Source organism: Chenopodium album, chromosome 9 (genome assembly GCF_948465745.1).
Source record: "Chenopodium album chromosome 9, dcCheAlbu1.1, whole genome shotgun sequence".
Lineage (NCBI taxonomy): Eukaryota > Viridiplantae > Streptophyta > Magnoliopsida > Caryophyllales > Amaranthaceae > Chenopodium > Chenopodium album.
This window is the reverse complement of record NC_137842.1, coordinates 63030009-63055093: the sequence shown is the minus strand read 5'-3', so window position 1 is coordinate 63055093 and position 25085 is coordinate 63030009. Positions and strand designations below refer to the sequence as shown.

At 33.6% G+C, this 25085-nt stretch overlaps 2 protein-coding genes across 2 annotated transcripts; one reads left to right on the top strand and one right to left on the bottom strand.

The window, feature by feature from the left end:
* Nucleotides 1-8671: 8671 nt before the first annotated feature.
* On the top strand, nt 8672-9265 carry LOC145557903 (uncharacterized). The gene has a single exon (XM_081619081.1). It carries the CDS (start codon nt 8672-8674, stop codon nt 9263-9265), a length of 594 nt encoding a protein of 197 aa, XP_081475207.1.
* Nucleotides 9266-13788: 4523 nt separating this feature from the next.
* LOC145558703 (thylakoid membrane protein TERC, chloroplastic-like) lies at nt 13789-25060 on the bottom strand. Its single transcript, XM_081620018.1, has 15 exons — nt 24735-25060; nt 24575-24655; nt 22805-22944; nt 22643-22719; nt 20189-20276; nt 19944-20024; nt 19788-19844; nt 18952-19033; nt 17820-17869; nt 16664-16720; nt 16471-16549; nt 15163-15221; nt 14646-14703; nt 14420-14540; nt 13789-14164 (listed from the first exon to the last, which is right to left on the bottom strand). The coding sequence occupies exons 1-14, from the start codon at nt 24874-24876 to the stop codon at nt 14449-14451; spliced, it is 1143 nt and encodes a 380-aa protein (XP_081476144.1). The 5' UTR covers nt 24877-25060; the 3' UTR covers nt 13789-14164; nt 14420-14448.
* Nucleotides 25061-25085: the final 25 nt, after the last annotated feature.

Here is a 25085-nt window from a genome sequence, read left to right as displayed (position 1 = left end):
TACTCTAACATTTCACAATTCGATCAATTGTACTCCATAAACAATTGTGAATATTGCACGAAACTGAAAACGACTTTCTTCATTTAATTATTTTTTTTTTTCATAATATAAATCACAAAAGGCATTATTGTTATGTAATAGTGTCAAAGTCAAAACCTATCAACTAATATGAAACGGAATTCTACCACATATTAAAAGAGAAAATAGTGAAAAACAAGAGTCTATAAATGGGGATATAATAATTTGAACGTGTCATATATGATGACCATTGATTGAGATATAAAATGGGTGGTTCGGGTTGAGAAGTTTACGGTCAATTTTTGGTCCCCGGTGCATGTGAAACCCTCGTGGTCCTATATACTAATTTTGCATGAGAATACTTCATAATTTATATGCCCATTTGCCTACCTATTCAATGTTTCAATCGTGCCTACTTAGCTAACTAGCTTAACTACAAATTTTCAATAGTCACAAATTTTGTTTCCATTTTCAGAAAAAAATTGCTAATTAGTTTGATGATTGATACATGATGTGATGTCATTATAAATTAATACATAAACATATACTTTGTATAATGTAAGGTCAAATTTATAAATCTATAATACACTATATTCTTCTAGAACATCCTTTCCTAAGAAGGCATATTTTTATTTGCATTTTTTCTTCATCTTTAATTTATAAAATGGAGTGATTTACACCTTGTTTCTACCCAAAAAACATCTTATTATGAAATAACTTAACATTTACGTTTACTAACAAATTATAAGTTAATTAAAGAGATAATTCTAATGTGGTTACTTATATGGTATAATATAGGGTACGAAAATAATTGCACGTTTAAAGTAAAAGGACATGAGTGAAAAGATGCACCACTTACATATTATGGGATAAAAAAATTAAGAGATGGAGGGAAACAAAAAATGTAAAGAATTTTCAGAAATAGAGTTAGTATATATTATTGTTTGTATTATTTTTCATTTATTAATTTGTTTATGGATCATATATAATCACTCTACAAAGGAAATAAAAGTTGATAGATATATAGGTAAAAATAAGCCATAAAAACAAAGCAATGTAGCAACACAAAAAGTTTATGGTTGAAGAAAGTTAAAAGATAAAACCAAAAAAGAGTAGACAAAATTAGAAAGCATCTTCACGTTAGTTTGCATGGCAAACTTATCATCAATTTTGCCATTGTTGTACGTACGGATATTTTTGTGGCTTTTATTTTGGTGTAGAATCTTCCATAAGTAGCATCATGCAATAGCAAAAATTTTCATCACAAAAAATATAAAGAAAAGAAAGAAAGAAAAAAAAAAAAACAAAAGCAAATAATAACCATAATTTAATCCATCATGTCACCATATTTTATGGTTCTTTGTTTATTTACGTGGGCTTTGCAATGCGGAATTTGTGGCAAATTTTACCACCTTCCATTTTTTTTAGAAAAATAATTAAATATAAAATCTTTTTTGGCATTTATATTTTGGTGCAAATCTTATTTTGTCATTTGTAATGATGATATATAGGTTGAATCGCCATGAACGGAGGAGAGTGAGAGAGTAAGGAGTATGTCTCCAATTTAGCCTTTTGTAACCCAAAAGAGAAATGATAAAAATCATATAAGAAACAAAAAGGCTAAGAAAATGGCATTATTTGACGTCTCTTTTGATTGGTATATAACTATATATACTTGATTTGAAGATTTTTTATTTTTTAGCTTTTAAGATGTAAAATGTTCATGTAAATTAATAAGCATAGTTATTTCGTATAATTACAAGTAGTCTACAATTGATTTTTATTTATGTAACTCTTTATTGTGTGGTTATTAAATAGATCGAGGTGATCCGATTTCTTGAACGAGTACATTATTTAGCTTGAGAGATATTTAGATATTCGGTATAATCTAGATACGAAAGAAGAGAGTTTCAATTCAATTCGTAATTAAGACAATTTAAATAAAGCTTAAAACTTATTCAAATTGGTTCAGTGTGATAAGGATTGTGTATATAGCACGCTAACAAAACACGATATTTGTTTAATTTTCTTAAAACATAGATACAAATGTACTTTTAAAACAAAATTTTCAACTAATTAAAAGTCGAGGACAAACTACTGTCTCCATGTTTTAAAAAAATAATGGATAATTTTATGGTAGTCAACCTACCATTATACTAATTTTTATAGGTTGATTTTGATTATTTTAAATTCTAAAATTAATTATAAATCATTTATCTATTTTTTAATTTCATTTATCTATTTTGTAATAATTATGATTTTTTTTTTTTTTTGTGTGTGCTTTTAAGAAATTTGAACATTATAGTATTTTCTTTGTAAAAATGTATTATAAAAAAAAAAAAAAAAACATGTATGAACACCAAATTATTAATTAAAATTTTATCACAATTAAATTATGTCGATGTCTTAAAAAAATAATAATAAAAAAAAAAAAAACCTTTACCTCTTGGTCTCTTGCTCTGAGGTATTAAATATATATATATATATATATATATATATATATATATATATATATATATATATATATATATATATATATATATATATATATATATATATATATATATATATATTTCATGTGAATTATAAATCATTTTCTTTTGCTTTCTTCTCGACTCAATATATAACGGTAAAATGTTCATGATTGTTAGACCGATACTTTTAAAATTTTATTGTATAATTTGGTACATGTTACTTTATTTTTTGTTGAGAGGATAGTTATTATTCAAATTGGACTACTAATCCTATTAAAGACTTTCAATAAATATATATATTGTGGAGTATATATAGTTCATTCATTCAACACTATTTTACAAATTAGCTATTCATTACTATTTTAATAGTTTAGAAGCGATATAGTTCATATTTTACAAATTATAAAAATATATATAATGTAAAATACAAAGACTAGAATAGACTCGGTCTACAATAACTTATTGTAGACCCAACCTTCTTGTATACCATACAAATGTGATTATATCATACGAGATGTGATTATATTACTACAAAAGTGATTATATCATTTTGAAACTGTTATGTAAATGTACAGCTCAAAAAATAAATTTATCATTATAAAAAATATCAAATAGTAAATTACATCATTTCAAAACATGATTTTTAAATTTTATCATCCTAAAGATAATTATATAATTTCATTAAATGGTTTAATATGAAATTATATAATTCAAAATATGACTCACAAAAAGATAATTATATCATCTAAAAAAAGTGATTATATCATCCAGAATGTGATTATATTATTTGAAAGTGTCAAATTTTGGGTCTACAATAATTTATTGTAGATCTGGTCCATACAAGACCAATTGAATATAAAAACTATATAATAAATAGAAAAAAAATATTAAATACTCTTCCATTTTTTACTAATGTTTTTATTTACAATTTAGGTATCAAACATATGCAATAAATATATTTTGCAATTTGTAGAGGATTAAAACGTGTACTGTTATGATGCTATAAATTATCATAAATGTTATTTGCAAATTGGATAAATCTCGTGTGTAAACAAATATTTAGCCTACCTTTAAAATACAAAATCATGACTAGGGGTGTTCATAAATCGGTCCGGACCAAAAAAATGGACCGGTAATTCGGTCCGGTCTTCAGGTCTTAAAATTCATTTTTCCGGTCTTCGGTCCGGTCCAAAACCCTATAAAAACTGGTTTTGGACCGGACCAATTTTTTTTATTAAAAATATGTGTGAAACCTTAAATAATGGTTAAAATTATCCTTAATAAGCTTAGAAACTTTAAATTTATAAGCTTTTTTGCACTAAACATACAAAAAAGACGTAAAAATGACGTTACAATATAGTTTTTCCAATACTTTTTTTGTGCTTTCCTAAACTTTATAAAAAATTTAGTTTTCTTTTAAAAAAAATTCTTAAATTGGTCCAAAGCGGCCCGGTCCAGATTTTGGACCGGTTCTTTCGGTCCGGTCCGGGTTCGGTCTTAACTTAATCGGTCCGGTCTTCGGTTCTTAAAATTCTAATTTTTGATTTTCGGTCCAATCTGAGTCGGTCCGGTGCGGTCTTGGACCGATGAACAGCCCTAATCATGACCTTAAAATCAACATAGGTAATAGAAATAATTCCTCAAAGGATTGCTATATATATATATATATATATATATACACAAAATACAATATGTTGTTAGACTAAAACTAAGGAGTACAATATTATATTCAACGCCTAATTCTAAGGAACAGAAACTATGGGCGTGTTCGGAAAAATATAGCTGTGAAGGTAGTTGTAGCTTGAGAGGTAGTTGTTAGCTGTGTAGGTAACTGCTAGCTGTCAATAAGCTATTAGTTGTGAAGATAAATAATTTAGATATGAGTGTTCGATAAAGTAGCGGTTGACTAGCTGTTACATATAAAAATCAATATTTTATTTTTAAAATTATAGATTAAATTTTCAACAGCCACCTCAAAACCTACCTCTAATTTCAAAAACTAATTTATCTAACTTTTCATAAAATCTACCTCCACCACTAAAAGCTACCCTAACCACTACTTTGCCAAACACTCACTATGCTTATCTAATTTACAAAAGTTTAGGAATAAAAAAAAATATTCACATAACCGAAAGATATATTCACATATACTCTCCAATGTTAGTTGATCCAACCTTAGTTTTAGTTACATAGTTTAAATGCAAAGAATGTTGGAGATTTGAATTTCATGAACGCAGATCCAAAACGAGAACGGGTTCAGTCGAACGATAAATTTTGTAAAAAAATACAAACATAATTTTTAGGAAAAATGGAAACTAATAATCCCACCTTTTTCATTTTTGCTCAAAACAATCCCACCTTTGAATAATTTCAAAACAATCCCACCTTTGCACCCCATCTGCTCAAAACAGTCCCTTGACTGGTTTGTCAAATCAGTAACTGGTTGAATGGGTAATTTGCCACATGTCTCATTTTAATTATCCTTTATTAATTATTTAAAAAACAAAATTAAAAATAATTTTAAACTAAAAAAAAATGTCCTTCCAGTTCTACACCTAGACAATCTGCCGGAACAATCCCCACAACCCCGCCTTCCCAGTCGACAACAACTCCATTGGTGGGAAGTGGACTTCGGTTCGGTGTGTAAGTGTTTCGAAAATGGGGTGGGGTTCACTTCAGTGAGTTGGGTTTCGAACTAGGGTGGGGTTCTTGGTTCGATGCACCGATTTTCGGGGTCTGGTGGGGGTGGACTTTTTGGTTCGGCGGCGGCGTGGGAATCTGGTGGGAAGGGATGAGGGTGGAGGTGGGTAATGTGCGTGCCTTTGTGAGTGAGAATTTTCAGCATGGTTTTATTTAATGGTGTTGGTGGGTCTCCGCCAATTCAGGGTGGGGGCGTCAGATCGTCCGATGAGTGGGGTTTTTGGGAAGAAGCCATCATGGAGGTTCAATTCAGTTCGTTAGGAGCAACATGGGTAAGAATTTTGGGTTGCAATGTGGTGGTGGTCATGGAGGGTAGGTGGTGGTCATGGTGGATTATCCAAAGATGAAGATGGTGAGGTGGGAAGAGAGAGAATAAAGAAAAAATTATTAAAAAAAATAAAAATTAACCTGTATAACAGGTTTTCGGTAAAAAGGTTTGTTTTGAGAAGATGGAGGTTAAAGGTAGGATTATTTTGAGATTATTCAAAGGTGGGATTGTTTTGAGCAGAAATGTCAAAGGTGGGATTATTAGTTTCAATTTTTCCTAATTTTTATGTTTGATATTATTTTACTATAGGTGTGTAATTTAATCCACAATTTTCAAATGTATCATATTATTCAATTTGTCCAATGTGCTATTAATCCTCAATATTAAATTCAATTCAAATTTCGCACGAATAATTTTACTTGCTGATTTAAGATGCATTACATATATAATTGTTTCATATAAAAAAAATCTAACATATATATTGTTTTTCTTATATTTTGCTCTAAAATTGATAATTGGTGGTTAATTGCACATTATTTGACATTATATTTTATAATAGAAATATCACTTATATTGTAAATATATAAGTATTAATCAATGAAAATCAATTTGATCCAAATAAATATTTTTAATAAACATGCGAGTATGGATGATGAATAGGACATTACAATATAATCTAGTAGCTAAAAACTATGAAGTAACATGAAATGGAAACCCTAAAACATCCCAAATAATTTGTTCATATGTTGGGAGTGATTCCATTTAATGGTAGGGTGTTCCAAGGAGACAACGGAACAAAAGCTCAAGTCTTTTTCCCACGCAATTAAGGGCCACTTATCAGGTGGTTTTATAGCTTTTATTTGTCTTTATTGATATGCCAATGTGTTCTAATATTGTTTGTTCCAACTTAGATTTTTTATTAGTGGGCAATTTTTATGACAAATGGTTGAATATCAACCCATGATGCTATATCAATGGCAAATATACTAATTGGTATCAATAATGAAATAAAAAACGATAACAAGCAAGTATGTATGTCACGTGTGACCTTACCCTAAAACAGTAGTAACATATCACATCATTTGGGCCAATTACATATACTGTAAATGCTCAACAAAATCTGTATAACCATTTAGGAATAAAAATTGCATCTAACCATTTCAAATTTTCGTTAGCTACGTTTTCCTACTCCATTTAAATAAGTCAGTTTTTTTTTTTTTTTTTTTTTTTTTTTTTTTTTTTTTTTTTTTTAAATTGGTACGACTTCCGTCATTTTTTTAGTTGTTAAACTTTTATTTTCACATACTCCTAGAAAATTTTTTAAGAGGAGAGAGATAGAGAGAAGAATAAGAAGAACCCATGCGGGTAAGAGAGAGATAGAGAGAAAGAAAAGTCAAAAATGAAAAGTATTGCAACTAATTAAAAATTTTCAAAATAGAAAAGTGTAGAAACTAAAAAAAAACAGAGTAAGTATTAAAACCCATTTAGTTGTTTAACGGTTATAAATTAAGTGAATGGTAATATATTTGTGGGTATTGGGTATGTATTACTCACTTACTCATACTCAATATCATGGTAATGAAATCCATTACATTTGGTAATGGATAGTAATGAAATTTTACGAGGAACATGAGAGCTTAAAAATGACCTCACACACCACTGATATACTATACAATTTTCTCTACAAATTTGCAAATTGATACACTACCATTTTCACTATCTATAACCGCTAACCAAACGTGTCGTTAGGTCTTCACTTATTTGGTGATTTCCTTGATGACAAGTTAAAGTTTTGAGACAAAATACTCTAATGACATTATAATTTCAAACAATTAAGCATTTACTTTAGATTTAACTTGCTTCTTCCATTTCCTTTTTATTACATTTATTATTTTCAAATTGCGAATTCCTAAACAATTTTTATAGTAAAGCGAGATAGAGAAAAAAATAATAATAAAATAAAGTGGGCTCAAATGATATAAGAAAAAAGATAAAGAGAATTTATTGATAAAAAGGAAAAGTGATGTATCTAAATCGAAACTTTCATGTATAGATTGTAATGCATCTATAAAAAACGGAGAAAATAGAATATTGTTTTTTTTTTTCAATAATATTGTTCGAATCAAAACATACTAAGATACTCCCTCTATTTTAAATACTTGCTCCACTTTTTTTTTTCGGATTCTTTTTAAATACTTGCTCGATTTCCTTTCATTTAGAAAGCTTTTACAATATTTAATTTATTTCTCTCACCTGGTGGAGTCAAAATAAATCATATTATATAAATTTCATATTCTATAACCTCCCATTTTCTCAACTACTTTTGCTTTTTGCAATTTTTTATTCTTTCGCACATGGAAAAGTAGAGCAAGTATTTAAAAACGAATTTTCTCAAAAAAAAAAAAGAAGTATTTAAAAATGAAGGGAGTAGTTATCAACAATTTAAAAGATAACTCAGCCATCAATCATGTAATATGAGGAGCATCATTTGAACTAAACACTAGTTTTCGATGATAAATAATATTTAGGGCTATCAGGCTATGGAAGGTATGTCGTTGCAAATGTGTAGGTTTTGTGGGTCAATATGTTTTTGTCACTTAAATTTGTATTTGGGCAATAAATTTCGTTTTCATGGCACAATCACAAGTATGGGCTACACGTTACAGCTATGTTGCACTAAGTTTTAATTGGGCTACAAAGCTTGTATATGCGTATTTTCTTTATATATGAGGACAACGAAGTATATCACTATCACTAAGCTTGATTCACTTGACAAGTTTTCGGATTCTAAAGGTTCCAGGTTTGATTTTTTTTTTTTTTATCGAGGGTTCTTTATTCTTTGCCCTGGATCGAAGGCGATGAGTTTGTTTGACACTCAAATTGTGGGTTGAGCAAAGAAACATTTGCTCAATGCACAACATAGAAAGGTTGTCTACCATTGTGCTGGCCGTCGATTGTAGAAGGGTTGTTGAAAATTACAATTTTTTCGCGCTCTTTTATCTTAAAGTAAAGTGAATGAAATAATAGGGAAGGAAGAGTTGGCTTCTATAAAGGATAAAAACAAAGATACTATTGGGCCTGTATTATCACACGACTCATAATGAAGCTACAAGGAGACAAGATAGCACAGGCAATAAGGTGCAACTTCAAAGCTACCAATAATGAAGCTGAATATGAAGCAATAGTCACAGGATTAACCGTTGCAAAGGATATGAAGATACAACATCTAGAAATAATTTCAGACTCCTTGCTCAGGGTAAACCAAATCAACGGGGAGTATGCAGCAAAAGACGCCAGAATGATAGCTTACCTGGAAGTCGCAAAGAAGCTCATTAAAGAGTTCAAGGAATTCAAAATAGAACAAGTACCCAGAAACTTGAACACTGAAGCAGACGCCCTGGCAAACTTGGGATCAAACATCAACCCAGAGGAATTTGGAACTATCCCTCTAGTGCACGTACTCTTTCCAGCCATAGAGAAAGAATCAACAATGAGTGTTTACGAAGTTCAAACAAACCTTACAAAAGAGGAAGACAACAGCTGGACAGCACCATTGAAAGAATACCTCTTGGGCAAGACAAAACCAACAGGGAAGGTAGCAGCTCAAGCGTTTGCCCAGAAAGCCTCCAAGTACTGTCTAATCAACAATGTACTCTTCAAAAAATCTGCAGAAGGACCTTTCCTACGATGCCTAGAAGAAAAAGAAGCTCATCAAGTCCTACAATCCTTACACAGCGGAGAGTGTGGAAATCATTCCGGAGGAAGAAACCTAGCCAACAGAGCACTCAGAATGGGATACTACTAGCCCAGCATGAGAAAGGACGCAGCAGGGTTCGCCAAGAAATGCCTAGCATGCCAAAAGCACGCACCCTTGACACACAGGCCATCAGAAGAGTTACATCCAACATTGACACCTTGGCCATTTATGAAGTGGGGAATGAATATAGTAAAGCTGCCTCCATCATCAGGACAGAGAATATACTTCTTAGCAATGACAGACTACTTTTCAAAATGGATCGAAGCAGAAGCATACAAGGAAATCAAGGATAAGCATGTCATCTCGTTTATAAAAAGAAACATTCTAAGTAGATTCGGAGTACCAGCAGAGATCATTACAGACAATGGATCCCAATTCATCAGCAATAAGACCACCAAATTCTGTAAGGAATGGAACATCTCCCTCATCACATCTACACCTAGATACCCACAAGCAAATGGACAGGCAGAATCAAGCAACAAAGTCCTTATAGGCAACATGAAGAAAAGGCTAGAAGGAGCCAAAGGGAAATGGGCAGACGAACTACCCAACATACTGTGGGCAGATAGAACAACTCCAAAAGGCGCTACAGGACACACTCCATTCTCATTGGTGTACGGATGTGAAGCAGTGATCCCAACAGAGGTAGAAGTCCCCACATCAAGGTATGGGTTAATGATAGAAGAAAGAAACCAAGCAGAATTAATCCACAACCTAGATACAATAGAAGAACTTAGAGAAGATGCACAAATGAGGATGGCAGCATACCAGCAAGAAGTAGCAAGATCTTTTAATAAGAATGTCAGAACAAAAGTCTTCAAACTAGGAGATTGGGTTCTCAGAAAGGTATACGAAAACACCAAGGAAGTTAACGCAGGGAAGCAAGCACCCAACTGGGAAAGACCCTACGAGATCATTAAGGTAGTAGGTAATGGAGCTTACAGACTCAGAAATGCAGAAGGAAAAGAAGTACAGCGAAGCTGGAATGCAACACACTTAAAGCTATATCATTTTTGAAGAAGCGAAGGTATGTAGTTATCATTTCAATTCTGTCTTTTTTACCAAAAAAAAAAAAAAGAAGAAGAAAAACACAAAAATCTCCAACAGCCAAAATCAGCACGAAAGGTACTCCTCTTTACTCATACTTTGTCAATTCAATTTATGATCATTACGAGTACTGACTTTGGCATCGGAGGGCCGTTGGGGAAACCCACGGCCACCCCTCACCTTATTCTGTTTTGCAAGGAACATTACCTACACTACTAGGCAAAAGCACAACAGACCATCACAGAGCAAAGGTTAACCATCCCTACAAGGAACAAACCAACTATCCTCGCAGAGCAAGCAAACACATGTAAGCAACACTACATTCATATTACAACTGTAATACAACTGTAATACAACTGCAATACGACTGCAATACGATTATAAGACAGCAATGATACAATAAGAAACATAAATACAGATCAACATAGCAAAAAGGAGACATAAATACTTAGTTGCAGAGCAACAAAACAAACAAATTATCCAGCTACAGAAATGTAGCACAAAGACAAAACAAATTATCCAACTGCACTAAGGCAGTAAAAACAAACATCCTTCAAATCTAACAAATTTTTAAAGGTGACACAGCACCATTGAAACTAATTCTCATCCATGTTGTCAGCAGGGACCACTTCCTCAGCAACAGGCTTCGTACTCTCTGGGACATCCCTAACATCGGTGTTGTGAGGAGAATTCACTTCCTCATCAGCATAGCTCAGCAACAATGTGCCAGGAGCAGCAGTCCCTACAGGAAATGCAACCTCAAAAACAGCCTTGTCAGCCTCATAATCCCAGGCCTCATGTTTTCCTTGCTGAAATTCCTCCATCATTTCAAGACGAGCTTTCCCAAAGTAATACGCTGCAGCATCAACAGCCTCGTTCCCAGCCTCCTTCAAGGTCCTTTTCAGCCTATCACGTTCATCCATGCAGTCCCTGTGCCTAGCACGTTCAGCCTTCAAAGCCTCAGTAGCAGCCTTGTACTTATCAGAAAGAGCATCACGCTCCTTCTTCATAGCCTCACACGCTCGAGTAAACTCAGACACTTTGCCCAGTACGCCCAAGCAAGGCTGCAGGCTCTGCAGAACACGAAATCAAGTAAGGAATGCGCAATCCGATTTTAACCATGTTTATTAAATTTCTGTTTTTTTTCGGAGTATACCATACCTAGAAAGACTGCACAACAGCCTCCTGAGAAAGATCAGCAAAGGTCTGCGAAGATTGGCGATCCTTGAAGGACGGAAACAGTAAGGTGTCCACATGCGGAGCCAAGGAATAAAAAGAGAAATCAGCAGCATCAACATCAATAGGCACCCCCAGCTTCCTCTTAAGGCCAGTACGAGGTGGAGGCGGAGGAGCACCGCTCTTTGGAGCCACCGTATTAAGAGGAACAACCTCAGTAGTTGGAGGAGAAGAGCGATGTTTAAGGCGGCCCAGAAGGGAAGATGAGCTAAGAAGGTCATGAGACCTTAGTGACCTCGAAGTATCTACAAGGAACATGGCAGAATTCAAAAGGGAATGTAACAGGGAACACAACAGACATACTCAACAAAATACATAACCACCTCAGAGAGGACAAACAAATTAAGAGCTAAATAAATCTTTAACAAAGGCAAAACAAATTTGCAACAGGACACATCCACAGGGAACAACACAACAAAAACCACAAACAGAAAAGGAAAAAAGAAGAACATACCTTGAGACATAGTTGGGGCAACTTTCTACTCAGAATCAGAATCGTCCAAAGACCTGATCTGGATAACCGCCTCTGATTGCGTCAACTTGATGAAAGATCTCTCGTCCACACTCTACTCGTACAACTTGTCTACCAGGGACAGAGATTGAGAACGCTGCTTCAATTTACTCACTGCAACCATCAAGCAAATAAGCCCAAATCAACAAAGAAGGAGAGCAGAACATAGGAGAATAAGAAAACAAAATACCTTCAGCCTCAACAGTGTCAATCAAAAAATCACAATCATCACCCAATGAGTCAATCCTCACAAAGAAGAACTTGTGATACCACTTCTTATCAAACGCCTTCTCCAAGTCAGTCACCAAAGGACCAACACCATCCTTCAAACGAAGACCAACCCGACCCTTACCACTGGTCCTAATAGTGTAAGGATAACACAAGTCCCTTACATCAAGCTCTATACCCAATTTTGCACTTAGCAAATCCAAAATTCGCAAAACCCTCCAAGTTTGGGGCAATAACTGACAAGGTGAAACCCTAACCCTAGAAAGAAATTGACGAACAAGAGCAGAAAAAGGGAAAGTATGCCCAATTACAAAGGGATACTCGAAGAAACACACCCAACCAGGGGCAGTCCAATCAGCCCTCTCCCTAGAAGATGGGATTTTCACCACAACCCCATCAGGGAATCGCGCAATAGCAGCGATGTTCTGAACTTCCTCTTTCGTGATGGTAGAAGGATAGACATCCTTAGCAGGGAAGACGTTCTGCGCCACCAAGTTAGGCTTTTTCACACCCTCATCCACCCCAGCAAACACCACTTTCACATGACCACCCATCGCAAAACAAAAAGAAAAACAACGAAGTAAAGAAACAGAGGAAACAGAGAAAGAAGAGAAAATACCTGGTGAAAACCGAAATTGGGGCAAAGCAATGAAGTGATTAGACAAGAGCCTGCACACCCAATAAATACCAAAAAAGAAATAAACCGCCACGAACGGTTATCGAGGAAGTTGCCTTAAAACTGCTATCACGTTTCCTATTTTGCTAACCGTTGAAGTAATTTCTGAAAAATTCAAAATCCTCCCAACGGCTTTTTAAGTAATTTTCACTTCCAAATACTTGAAAATAAAAATTAGGGGCAATTGTTGGGCCCGTATTATCACACGACCCATTGCATCTAGGGCATCAATCCAAGACCAATAAATCAGCAAGAATATGCAAAACGGCTTGATTGAAGTAAACAAAGAAAGCAGCATCATACATATCAATCAAGGAGATACTTGCCAAAGATACACCTACAGAACAGGGAAGAAGATAAATCAAGATCTTCCCCATTTCAAATATATTCTGAAGATATTTGTAAACCCTAGAGATCCCTAGGTATAAATAAGCATAATTAGACATTTTTAGCATTCATGTACACACGCATACACCTAAATATAATAAAATTACTCTACTTTTGTCTACGGAACTGTTTCTCTACTGAACAAGGAGGCCTGTCTTTACTCAGTATTGTATCTCTAAACTCATCTTCTTTATATAATCGAATATTTACTGCCTACTTATTGATTACTTGTTGATTCATTATCGTTCTTAGTTATTTCATATGCTATTGGTAGAATGATTGTTATTACCCCTCAAACCTAGCAAATTCTTAAATGTCCTTATTGAGATTTGCCTAAACATATACCATGTTTATTAACACGAAGTATACATGTAGAAATTTTTTTAATTAGAGGTTATTGGATTTAAATACAAAAATGGCAAAAGATATCTCATGAATTCAAGGTAAGCCTATATCAGTTTATGATCATCGGAAGGCAAAAACATATACAGAAAAAATGAGGTCACTGCTCACTATAAACTAGATAAGTTTGAAAGAGCAGAATTATACTGATGTTAGTCAGTCAATGCTCATTGTGCCAAGGCTAAACCAAGTCTGAGATAGAGAAGATACAATTACACCTCGCCCCCCTGAAACATGGATTGGGGGCAAGAAAATACGGAGGGGGGGGGGGGGGGGGGGATGGGAGAGTGAAGCAACACTCGCTATACCATCACAGCTTTCCCTGCATACATACAACTATACAAGATGACACCAAGAATTTTCATGAACTGCAGCTTCACCTACAAAATGCCTGATATGATCCCTCTACTGGACGAGTGGACGAATGACCAGCCAAAAGTTCTGACGAGGACAGTGCTTCCTGTTAGCCAAAAAAGCTGGGAATGAGTAAGGTGACCATCTCATTTCCTTAGACGAAAAATAGGGAGATTGGGACTTGAGCAGCTAAATTTAGGTTTATATTATAGAATGCAACTAAAAAATTTATTAAATCCCCCAAGAAAAAGTTCGCAATCTTAGCAGTGATATTTTTTGCTCATGGATCTGTAAAGAAAGGTCCTAAAAACAATAGTGACGTATGAAAGAAAAAAAAGATGCAAATGACATGAATGCTTACAATGGAGCCATACTCCCTTATCACTTCAGTTACTCAGGCTTTTTAATCAAACTCAGAAGCACACCGGTGGAAAGGCTTGTAGCCACAAAACCAAGAGATACTTCTGTTCCGACATGGAACCCTGAAAGAAAAGAAAAGTAAGAGAGAGAAATTAAACCATTCCTGATCAAACAATAAACATAGACAAATAATAAAAACCAGGAGACATTAGTGTTAAAACACCCACCAAAGTAATCAAGGATCATCTTCAGCCCAATGAAGCCTAGTACAACAGCTATGGAGGGCTGAACAAAAGAAATTGTAGCGTTAATTAGTATTTTAGATAGTCATAGGGAATGACTCCCTCCCAAATAAAAAATAAAAGAAAAGAAGATGATGCTCCACAGGAGCTTGGAGCCACGGAGGGGAAAGCAACAAACAATGAAAATATCCAGGGAAATAGAAATACATATGAAGTAGAAACCAAGCCAATAGTACCCTTTAATTACTACTAATGATATATCCATAGACCGCATTTCTATTGGCAAACATTATTCAAACTGCACAAAAGGTGAAAGAATACTTTGAATTCCTTTTGAGTTGACATATTTTGTTCCAAGCCTTCATCGGTTTTTTAGTATTTTATTTCCCTAATGAAAAAGCATTATGGTTATCAACATGCAGCAGATTACTAAAACAGCAAAACATAAGTCTGTATAATTCACAATAAAACAGGTCTACTGATGACAGGAAAGTTAATTCACCTGCAGGTACTCCAAATTGGCCATGCTTTCAGAAATAAGAGTATATAGCGATCTTAAACCTGTATTAAAATTAGAAGCATCAGTCATACTACTACTTTATAATTATAAAATAAATTAAAAATGTTAGCCACTCAATACACTTGGATCTTTGCATTGCATTTATTTTAGGAAATTTTAGAAAATAACACCACAAAAATAAATTAAAAAGATAAAAAGTGACACGTGTATTTGCTGGGGCCTACAAACGGTTTTTTGGACGGCATCCACTAAGCGGCGGTAAAAGCAAAATTTTGGGATTTTTGGTGGTGTTATAGTAAAAGTTTTTTTTTTGGTGGTGTTATGATTAAAATCGTGTGTTTTTTGTGGTGTTATTTTCTAAAATTTCCATTATTTTATGGTCAAATAAAGTTTCAGAGAAATTATCTACTTTGTATTATCTTTTAAACCTAGTTTGTGTTCCTCTTCTCTCAGCCAAAATTTCCTATCCCTGTATATTTTCCTTAATTTTAGTTCAATCAAAATATCAAGAAACGTCTCTTTCTTTGTCCACCCTGAGCCCAAATTTTTAATTAGCATCTTTTTTTTCCATTCCCTTGGCTGGGCTTGAAGAAGCTTTTGACTCATTCATTTATAAGTTCAAAAATTATCTCAGATTATGTAGTCCAATGACTACCTATTTTTTTTGTCCATTTAGGTTCGTAGTCTTCGGACTTAAAAGCTATAGATAATTTTCTCACTTTGGAAATGATTATTCTGTCACTTAGAGTCTAATAGAAAGGTTTGATTTATTCAGACATAGCTTCCAGCAGGACCAGCACCATAGTTGCAACTCTAGTTACCATTCTAACAGACAGACACACACATACCTCAAAACCTTAGACTAACGTTGTTAAAATAGGTGGTAACCAAGGAAACATAATCTAAGCCAAGACTATATCTATATATCATCAGGTGTTCAGCACTAAATGTGCTTCTTAAGCATTCCAAGTTAAAAGTGTAGCAGAAAATTTTTAATGTCTTTAGTTTCAAGTTAATATTACTTCTTCCATTATGCTATCACAATGTTTATGTTCCAACAAAATGTTCTGCCACCAAGATAGTATAATACTCCACGGATAAGATTCTCATGTTTCATATAATAATGAAGAAGAACCAGTAAGTGATACCTAAACAGTACATTCAAATTTTCACCAGCATAGTGAGCATAGTAAGTGGAATATTCAATGTTTTGTCTAGAAAACTAACACCAATAAATTGTTGGTTTAGCTTAATTACTGAACTAGTGAAGGACTGAAAACAAAATATCACCTAAGATAGCAAAGAGATTGGATGAAAATACTATGAAAGGATCTCGTGTTACACCAAACACAGCTGGTATTGAGTCGACCTGCGTGTAATAGATATAGGCAAACAAAATACTGATTAATTTGTTCATGATCTAAGCATACTTAACCATGAAGTTTATATGAAATTTAAAGCCAAGAGATAAAAGAAAACTTACAGCAAATGCAATATCACTCAATTCAATAACTGCTACAGTGAGGAGTAAAGGTGTGGCCTGCCCAAAATGTTTTATGCCTGTTAGAAGCCAAGTACAAATGTACAATTACTGTAACAATACAAGATAGAGACACCAAAGGAAACATATGTGCACACATTGATTAGGAAATTTTTTACTAATTATCAAGTCATCAGAACAAAATATAAGGTGAAGTGATGGGCAGAAATCTGTTCAAACAGCAAGATAAATAAAAGAAAATAACTGATTTAAAAATAAATTGGTCATCTTATCAAAATAAAGAGCAAAATGGAAAGAACAATTTGTTACATAGCTTGGCGAGTCTTGAAATAAAGCTCTACTCTGTGTTACTCATATACACACTTTAGGGAAGCTCTTTTTAAAACAGTCTAGGATTTTGACGGTGTTGAATTTTCAGTTATAAATTAATTTACGGTATATATCATTTTTTATACTCTCTCTTTTTTGTCTCTTCTCACTATCTACCACCAATCCACCACCATACTCTCCTTACTCTCTCCTCTATAACTCTCCACCCCCACTAACAACACCCTCCTCTCTTCACTCTCCCATGTTATTCTACAAACACCACCTTCACCATCCTCTCTCCTATTTGACACCGCCACCACCATGAACACGTGATCATATCTCAATTAAATCTAGGCATATAAGCAAGGGGATGGTCTGTGAACTATATTAAATTCACAAACTGTTGGAATTATTTTCAGAAGAGTTCCCTCAAAGTTGGGATTATTAAGAGATAATAAAAAAGATTAACCCTATAGTTTTTTTCCAAACACAAACCCCTTAAATAGCTAATTACATGTTTAATGGAGAGATGACATGGATAAAGAGACATGACAAGTGCAATGACTCAATTTTTTATATGACAAACTTGACTGCCTGGTCCAATGAATGATCCATTTTACCTGACTAATGATGGGGGTACTGTTTTCCTTTTCAATGTTTCTCTATGGACGTGAAGAGGTTTAAGAGAAATAGCATTACATGATGAAACCCATAACAACGACATACCAAAAAATCATGTAACTGTTGGCACACTTCAATTTGATTGATGTGCTCAGTATAAGCTTCCATGGATAAAGAAATTAACTAACAATTTTCATTGGTGACTGACCTTCCAGACACCATTGTCGATTGTGAAAAACCGATTGCCATCATACCTAGCTGCAAAGTTCAAATGATGAGAAATGAGATTTTGGACAACAAATCATGACAGCAAAGTATAAACTATTATCATCAGCCTTACAGGCTTACAATTATGATTTTCTTAATAAGATTTTAAGTCTGTTTGGTAACTCATTTCACGAGACTTAACTATGTTATCTGAATTTTCCTGACAATTTCAATTAAACAAGAGAAATTTCTTTAATTTAAGCGACTTAAACAGCCACTTCTACATTCTAACTAGCAGCTCGTGCAAACATCTAATGATCAACATCCTTATCTGTTTCAGTTTCAGTTTCAACGACTTTTGTTTAAGATAACTTGTCAATTTTAGGCCCATATCTGTTAGTATTGCCAACAAACATAGTTTCTATACATAATAGAGCCTGACATGAATTGTAACCCTACTAAGACTAGGAATCCAAACAACTTAGGATCCTTTAAAAGATTACAGAATTTGTAGTACATGCATCATTATTTATGATTCATTAAGAGCAATTATAATCCATTCAAAACTACATGTCATTAAGTGAAAGCTAACAACAACTCAATCGATTCCATTTATCTATTTCATATACAAGAGAAACTAAAAATAACGGCGTTATGTTGGTAAAATAATTTCTCATCAACAAACTCATGAACAGAACTCTTGTTGCCACTGCTCATACAATAAAATCTTTGAAGCCAGGCCTACTTTTAATCAACTTCACAATAATTTTTATTCGTCCTATCAGATATTTCAAGGAAAAGAGCTTCTCAATCTGATAAATAAGTAACACTCCCCACCCCCGAATTTTTTCTTAAAGATTTATATGTATGATACTATAATCTAAAATAGTAGTAGACAAGATTGCCTATTCCTCTGATCTTCAAAACTTAAGTATACTTATCTTGATACATGGTTCGTACACTTAGAAGACAAGATTAAGCTTGAAAGTTCAGGGCACTTTCTTTTTTAAGTAGAACAGTATAGTATCACAAAAGGGAGCCATAACCAGACAATATTATTGGACACGTCCTCGTGAGCTCAGCTGAATGATTGATAAAAACTAAATGTCAAATATACATAGAACAACTGTTACCTGTGACAGGAATTACTTTCTGGCAAGTCTTCACAATAAAATTGTCCGACAAGTCTTCATCTTCTTCTTCAGCGGTAAATAACTATTTTCGATATGCGGAAAAGGGTACACCCAAAAAAAAAAAAAAAAAAAGGGGGTATCAGAATGAAAATTTTGTGCAAAGTAAGAACAAATATAAAGCAGAAAGAACTTCTTAAGCCAGCTGGGGAAAAATTAGAAGACAAATATAAGCAGAACCTAAGTAAGAGGAGCAATTTAAGCCATAGTATGAAGCACGGACCAGGTAACACTGCCACAGCCTACTCAAAGTACTGCAAGTTTGCCTTAATTTAGCATCCAGGACAGGCTTTAAGCAAGGATTCTTTAATGTTTTAGTTGTCTTAAACTATTAATATCAGCTAATTGCGAGTTTTCCCTGTTATTTCAATTATTATTGGGTAATGACCAGTGAAAATAATTAAATTTGATTTGTACTAAGTACTTTGTGTACAGGACTATGAAAAGACCAAGAGATGACAGTTCTTTGAAAGACTGCAACCATATATACCCAATCACATGGGCAACAGTAACAAAGGAAATTATAGAATAAAAAGCTATATGTTGAATTTCTTAATGATGAGTTAAAAAACCACAACATATGCAAGGCATCTATACATGCTCATCTAAGAAAGGGAGAACTGCCAATAGAATATAATATGCAGGTACTTATATACTATTCTAACAACAGAGTATAATATGGCCAGTGCCTCTTAGTTTTTGCTAAACTATCAATTATAAATTTAAAAGTTTGCATCTTATACAGATAAAAGTGGCCCTATGGTTTAGAGTAATGTTACCTTAAATGAGGAATACAGGAGTATTGCTGCTAGTAGAAGGTTCACGACTTCAAACCTCTATCAGAGCAAAACAAAATGTACAAGTTAAAACACTGTCAACAGCAAGTGAAGTTTCAAAGGATTGTAGAAAAAACCATAAAACGATGAAGAGTCAACCTGAAGCGTGGCTGTCCCAAGAAGTATCAGTGTAAATCGGAATACAATGGCCCCAGCGATCCCATAAGAAAGAACACGATTCTAGACAACACCACAAAAAAAGATAAGACATTGAAACAAGTAAAGAAAAATTCCCCTAAAAGTCTATCTTTCAGTTAGAGAGGTAATACAAGTTCTACAGCAGAATTGTCACAATGATTTTAACTGACATAACCTACAGATCACAATTAGCAGATAAGCCATACCTGGTACATAATTGGGACTTTGAAGTACTTGAAAACTAAAACAAAGACAAATAGATTGTCCACAGAAAGACTTTGCTCCAACAGGTACCTGAAAATGACTCTCGTCATACTGATGAAGATTCACAAAGTACAACAGCAAATGTGTATAGTAAAGAGGACAGAGATGCCATACAATACAAATACTACCTCCGTTACAGGTTATGTGCAACGATTAGACAATTTCCCTCTCTGCTTTATGTCAAATCGTTGCACATAACCTGTAACGGAGGTAGTATGTATCCTCCATTTTTTCTTAAAAAAAATAAATAAATAAAAAATAAATAAAACATATGTAGCTGTCCTAGGACACAGGCAGTAGTTATTTCTACATTAAAGTTTAGTCAATTATGAAGCTCTGACTATCATTGAGTATATTATATCTTTCCTTTTCTGCCATCACAACCATAATTGAATAAGAATTCCCCTTTTTCTCGAATCCATCACTACTCAAACTCCAGACAAATACGATAAGTCAAGCTACCACAACCTCATGTCAATTGATTTAGGTAAGAATTGAAGAACAAAGAGGATGCATGAGAACACTAATGAATGAGAATTGTTTTATTAGCTCATCTAGCACAACATATTTAATGATTCAGATGCACAACAAGAAAAATGACTGAAAATAGATGAAGTTTGACTTGTCGGTCTTTTAGTAGTGATGACAATAACCTACTACTGTTAAAAACTTCTTACGAAAACATGTCTTTGTAGTTCCTTATAGTTAGAAGTATAAACATGTCTTTGTATCCTACTACAACACGTATAAGTATAAGCTGCCACTACTCCATGCTGAAAGTTAGGAGAGTAAGTAACTAAGTAACATAATTTAATAAGACCAATCGAGTTTCACTTATATCTGAGAATTAGGAAATTCTTATTTAGCTATGGCATGATTAGTTGTTGTTAACTTGTCCCTCCTAAATCCAATGAGAACTACAAAATCCTGGTTAGAACCCAATTTTAATTCATGCACAAGCCAAGTAATCAACTCCACACAATTTCAAAAAAAAAAAAAATCAACTGCACACAAACCCAACCATATTTCCATGTGTTTTTGCCAGGCACCACCACTGTTTCCACATGTTTCACCATACATCTACCCCCAATCCACCAATAACAATAAGCATAAATTTGCTGCAAGGAGCACAAAGATTAGCTCAGAAAAACGAGTTAAATTAGTGAGCGCAATCTGATGCAAACCCCACAAATTAACCTACAATGAACAAACCAAGATAATGAAGATCTAAATTGAATCAGTAAGTTTCCTCAACTCCATTTTGTGAAAGCTATCCTTGCATTTTAGCGTGTAACAACCAAATACTCCATGCTGTCCATAGTTAGTATTTAATACTATTCATGGATCCATGTAACCTTACTGAATTTACAAAATTCTAATAAATATAATTCCTCTATTCAACTGTTAAATGGGAGACATAATAATTTTCAACATCAAAAAGGCACTTAATATTAAATTTTAAATAGCTATGCCAAAGTTTTATACTCATTAGTCACAAGTGACAACTTTTATACCAATAGTGGCCCTTGAAAGTTGGTAATGATGATTTGTAAGTATATCATTATTTAATTTTGATTTTCAAACGTAAATATCCTCACTTTAGGTTTCAGCTCACTTTCCTAATTCATTCATGACTTCTTTAGAAGTTGCAGCCCAACTATTTCCAAAGACCTTAAACCTTATACAAGTATACAATAACTTTGAACTTCCAAAAAAATTCACATAGTATTAGATTTGTTGCCTAAATACATGCATGGCTTTGAGATTATTGAGCTTGAATGTACATGTTAAGTGTAACTTGCTCTCATTACATAAGCAATTCTCAAAACCTCTTAGAAATAGAGGAACAAAAAATTGTTCATCTGTTGCCATACCCTACAGATGTACTATTTTCTGGGAACCAACCAAGCAAGTTATATCTATTTTCTGGGAGAGGACGGTAACATAAATAATTCTGAAATTTCATTTTGAAAGAATCCCACAGACTAAATATGAATGAAGGAAACAAGAACAGCAAGAGGAAAGATATAGAGGAGGCTAAGGATTTAAGTAACAGTGTCTTTGAAACAAAAATTAAATATGAAGCAACAACTAATAAACACTCTCTTATCCTATTTACCATCCAAACAGTAAAATGAAAAATCATCAAGATCAAAATCATCAGATATGATTCTCCAATTTGGCAAGCCGTCGAGTTCTGTAAGCAGCACCAGCACTAAATTGAGTAAATTCAGCATACTTATTTTTTATGGCAGTATGGATCACTCATTCCATTTGTATTCATATGAGACATGTAGTACAAGACAAAAAGCAAAGCCATGCAGTTACCGGGTATTGGCACATATTTATGCATTTAATTTGTACAGATTTGACAAAATGAAATTACAGTATCATACCCAGCAAAAAATTCTGTAGCTTTGCCAACTCCTTCTGTGAATCCCACACCGATACCAAATGCCACTGATGTGCTTACCTGATAAGATGATTGACTACATTGTTTAACATAAGTGAAAGTAAACAAGGGGGAAAAAGTAAAAAATACTTTTAAAGATACTCACACACAAGGCAACATTTCGAACAGATGACATATAGCTTCCTTTATCATCCTTTTCTTTTATTGCACTGCCTGCAGAAGCTGACAGATGAGACTTCCTATCATTACTACTGGGATATGACTGAGTACTATCTCCATCCTGTTCTGCATGTCATTCAAGCAACAAGCTACTTCATTTACATGAAAAAAAAAGGACGCCTAATAGTCCAAAGACTTTTCCACTTTTGTATAGATACTCAAAATGTCAAACTACCAATACCATTGAAGATTCAAAAGACTTTTGAACTCGTCAAAATAAAATGAAATGATAAGCTAAACTATAGCATCAAGATTGAGGGGAGGGAGGAGAAGAGGGGACTCCAAATTAATACTACCATTCCCATCATCATGCAACTCTCCCTCTCACCTTTCTCTTCCACTCTGCAAATTTTACAAGTAGACCATCATCTTTCTACATATATTTCCATATTATTTTCTGTCAGATAATCTATTCTTGGTAACTGAAAGTATCACAGCAAGGATTTTAAAATAACAAGGAAAAAAAAAAAACCAGAAGTAGAGACTTTGAAAGAATTTGAGATATGATTGTCTTGTGTTGGCAAAGGGAAGAAGTTGATGGATAAAGAAACAAAATGCAGTTTTAATTAACAGCAAAACTGTATTTAGAGCAGCAACATGATCAGCAATTAATCTTGGTTAGTGTTTTGTGAGACCACTAACATGTACATTAAAAGGGAGTATTTGACCTTTTAAAACCTTTCTAAGTGAAAAGCCTCAAATTATATTTAATTGCTTTGAGTGACTCAAGATACAAAAACATCTCTCAAATGATTTTCAGGCAAGCATGTGGCTACTGTTTGTCCGCTGAATATGGAAGAAGAGAAAGTGAAAGAAGCTCAAGCTGACCTGTGGCTTGAATGGAAGCTTTTAGGGTAGGTTTTGTTACTTAAGAATACAACTATACAAGATGATATTATGTTGAAACGTACATAGGAATACAATATGATTATTTGTAGATAGAGGGAGTAGATCATAAGTATACATAGTTGCTCTATGGATGAATTATGGTGACAGCAAACAACTACAAATAGTCGATGCCAATCCCACATACCCAGAAAGGCAATAATTATGTCACATGCAATAACAAGCAAGTCGAAAAGAATGCATTGGATGGATGCCCGGGAACTCAATGACAATACCACATCCCTTCTTGTGTTCCGTTAACAAAGATCAAATTCTAATTTGTCTTAAACTACAATGTACATCAAAATTGAATCATTGTGATAACAAATAACAATAATGCCACTATATTGGTAATCAATTTATACTTTATTCCAAAGGACAGTCCATGAGTACATGCTAATGTCTAGGTTAATGCTTGACCCCTTCAAGTATCTTTTTCGGCCTCCTAAAATTTAGGCTAGTATTCCCTCGTTCTTTAATGTTGACCCCATTTGACTTTTTTAACAATTTCAAATGGATATCATTGAACAACAATATCTTTAATCACGTATGATTAAAATTACAAAAATTTAAAATATTGAAGCTATATCAAAATTTTAAATAATCATGGTCACAATTCCCCACTTCAAATGAAATTATTCGAGATCGAACATAAAGAACAATCAATTACAATAATTAATAGAAATTATACTAGTATAAGGTAATCATTTACAGCAATCATACTTGTATAATTGTAATTTATACCGCAATTATACTTGTATAAGAGCAATCAATTACAGTAATCAATAGAAATTATACTTATATAAGGTACCTGAGGTAGTGGAAATACTATCTTCCTCTTTAGTACTCTTGGCATAAACAACTGATAAACTATGCGTTTGCTGGGAATTCACTACATCAAAATCAATCAAATTAAACAAAATCATCAAATTAAATCGAAACATCGAAAACGAAACTTAAGAGAGAATTACCTGAGCGAAGAAGAAGAGATTTAGGATGCAAAAAGTGAGTAGAAGACAAAGAAATGGAAGATGAAATTCTAGTAGAGAAACCCTTATTGAAATTAAGAGGAATTGTTTGGACACCATTGTTGATCACTGAAGTAACTCCCATTTTTGCAGAAAAAAAAAAATCTGGGTTGTAATTTCGTAACACTTTAATTTAAAATCTCACTCATCTAAGAAAGAAGTCTGGAATTCAATTTTGGTTTTTGTGAATTTGGAGGGAGGAGGAAGATCGTCCATTATAGATGGGGATAATAAACTCAGTAATGTTGTAAGGCTTGATGATTATTCTGATGCTGGGTACGGGCTGGGTCGGGC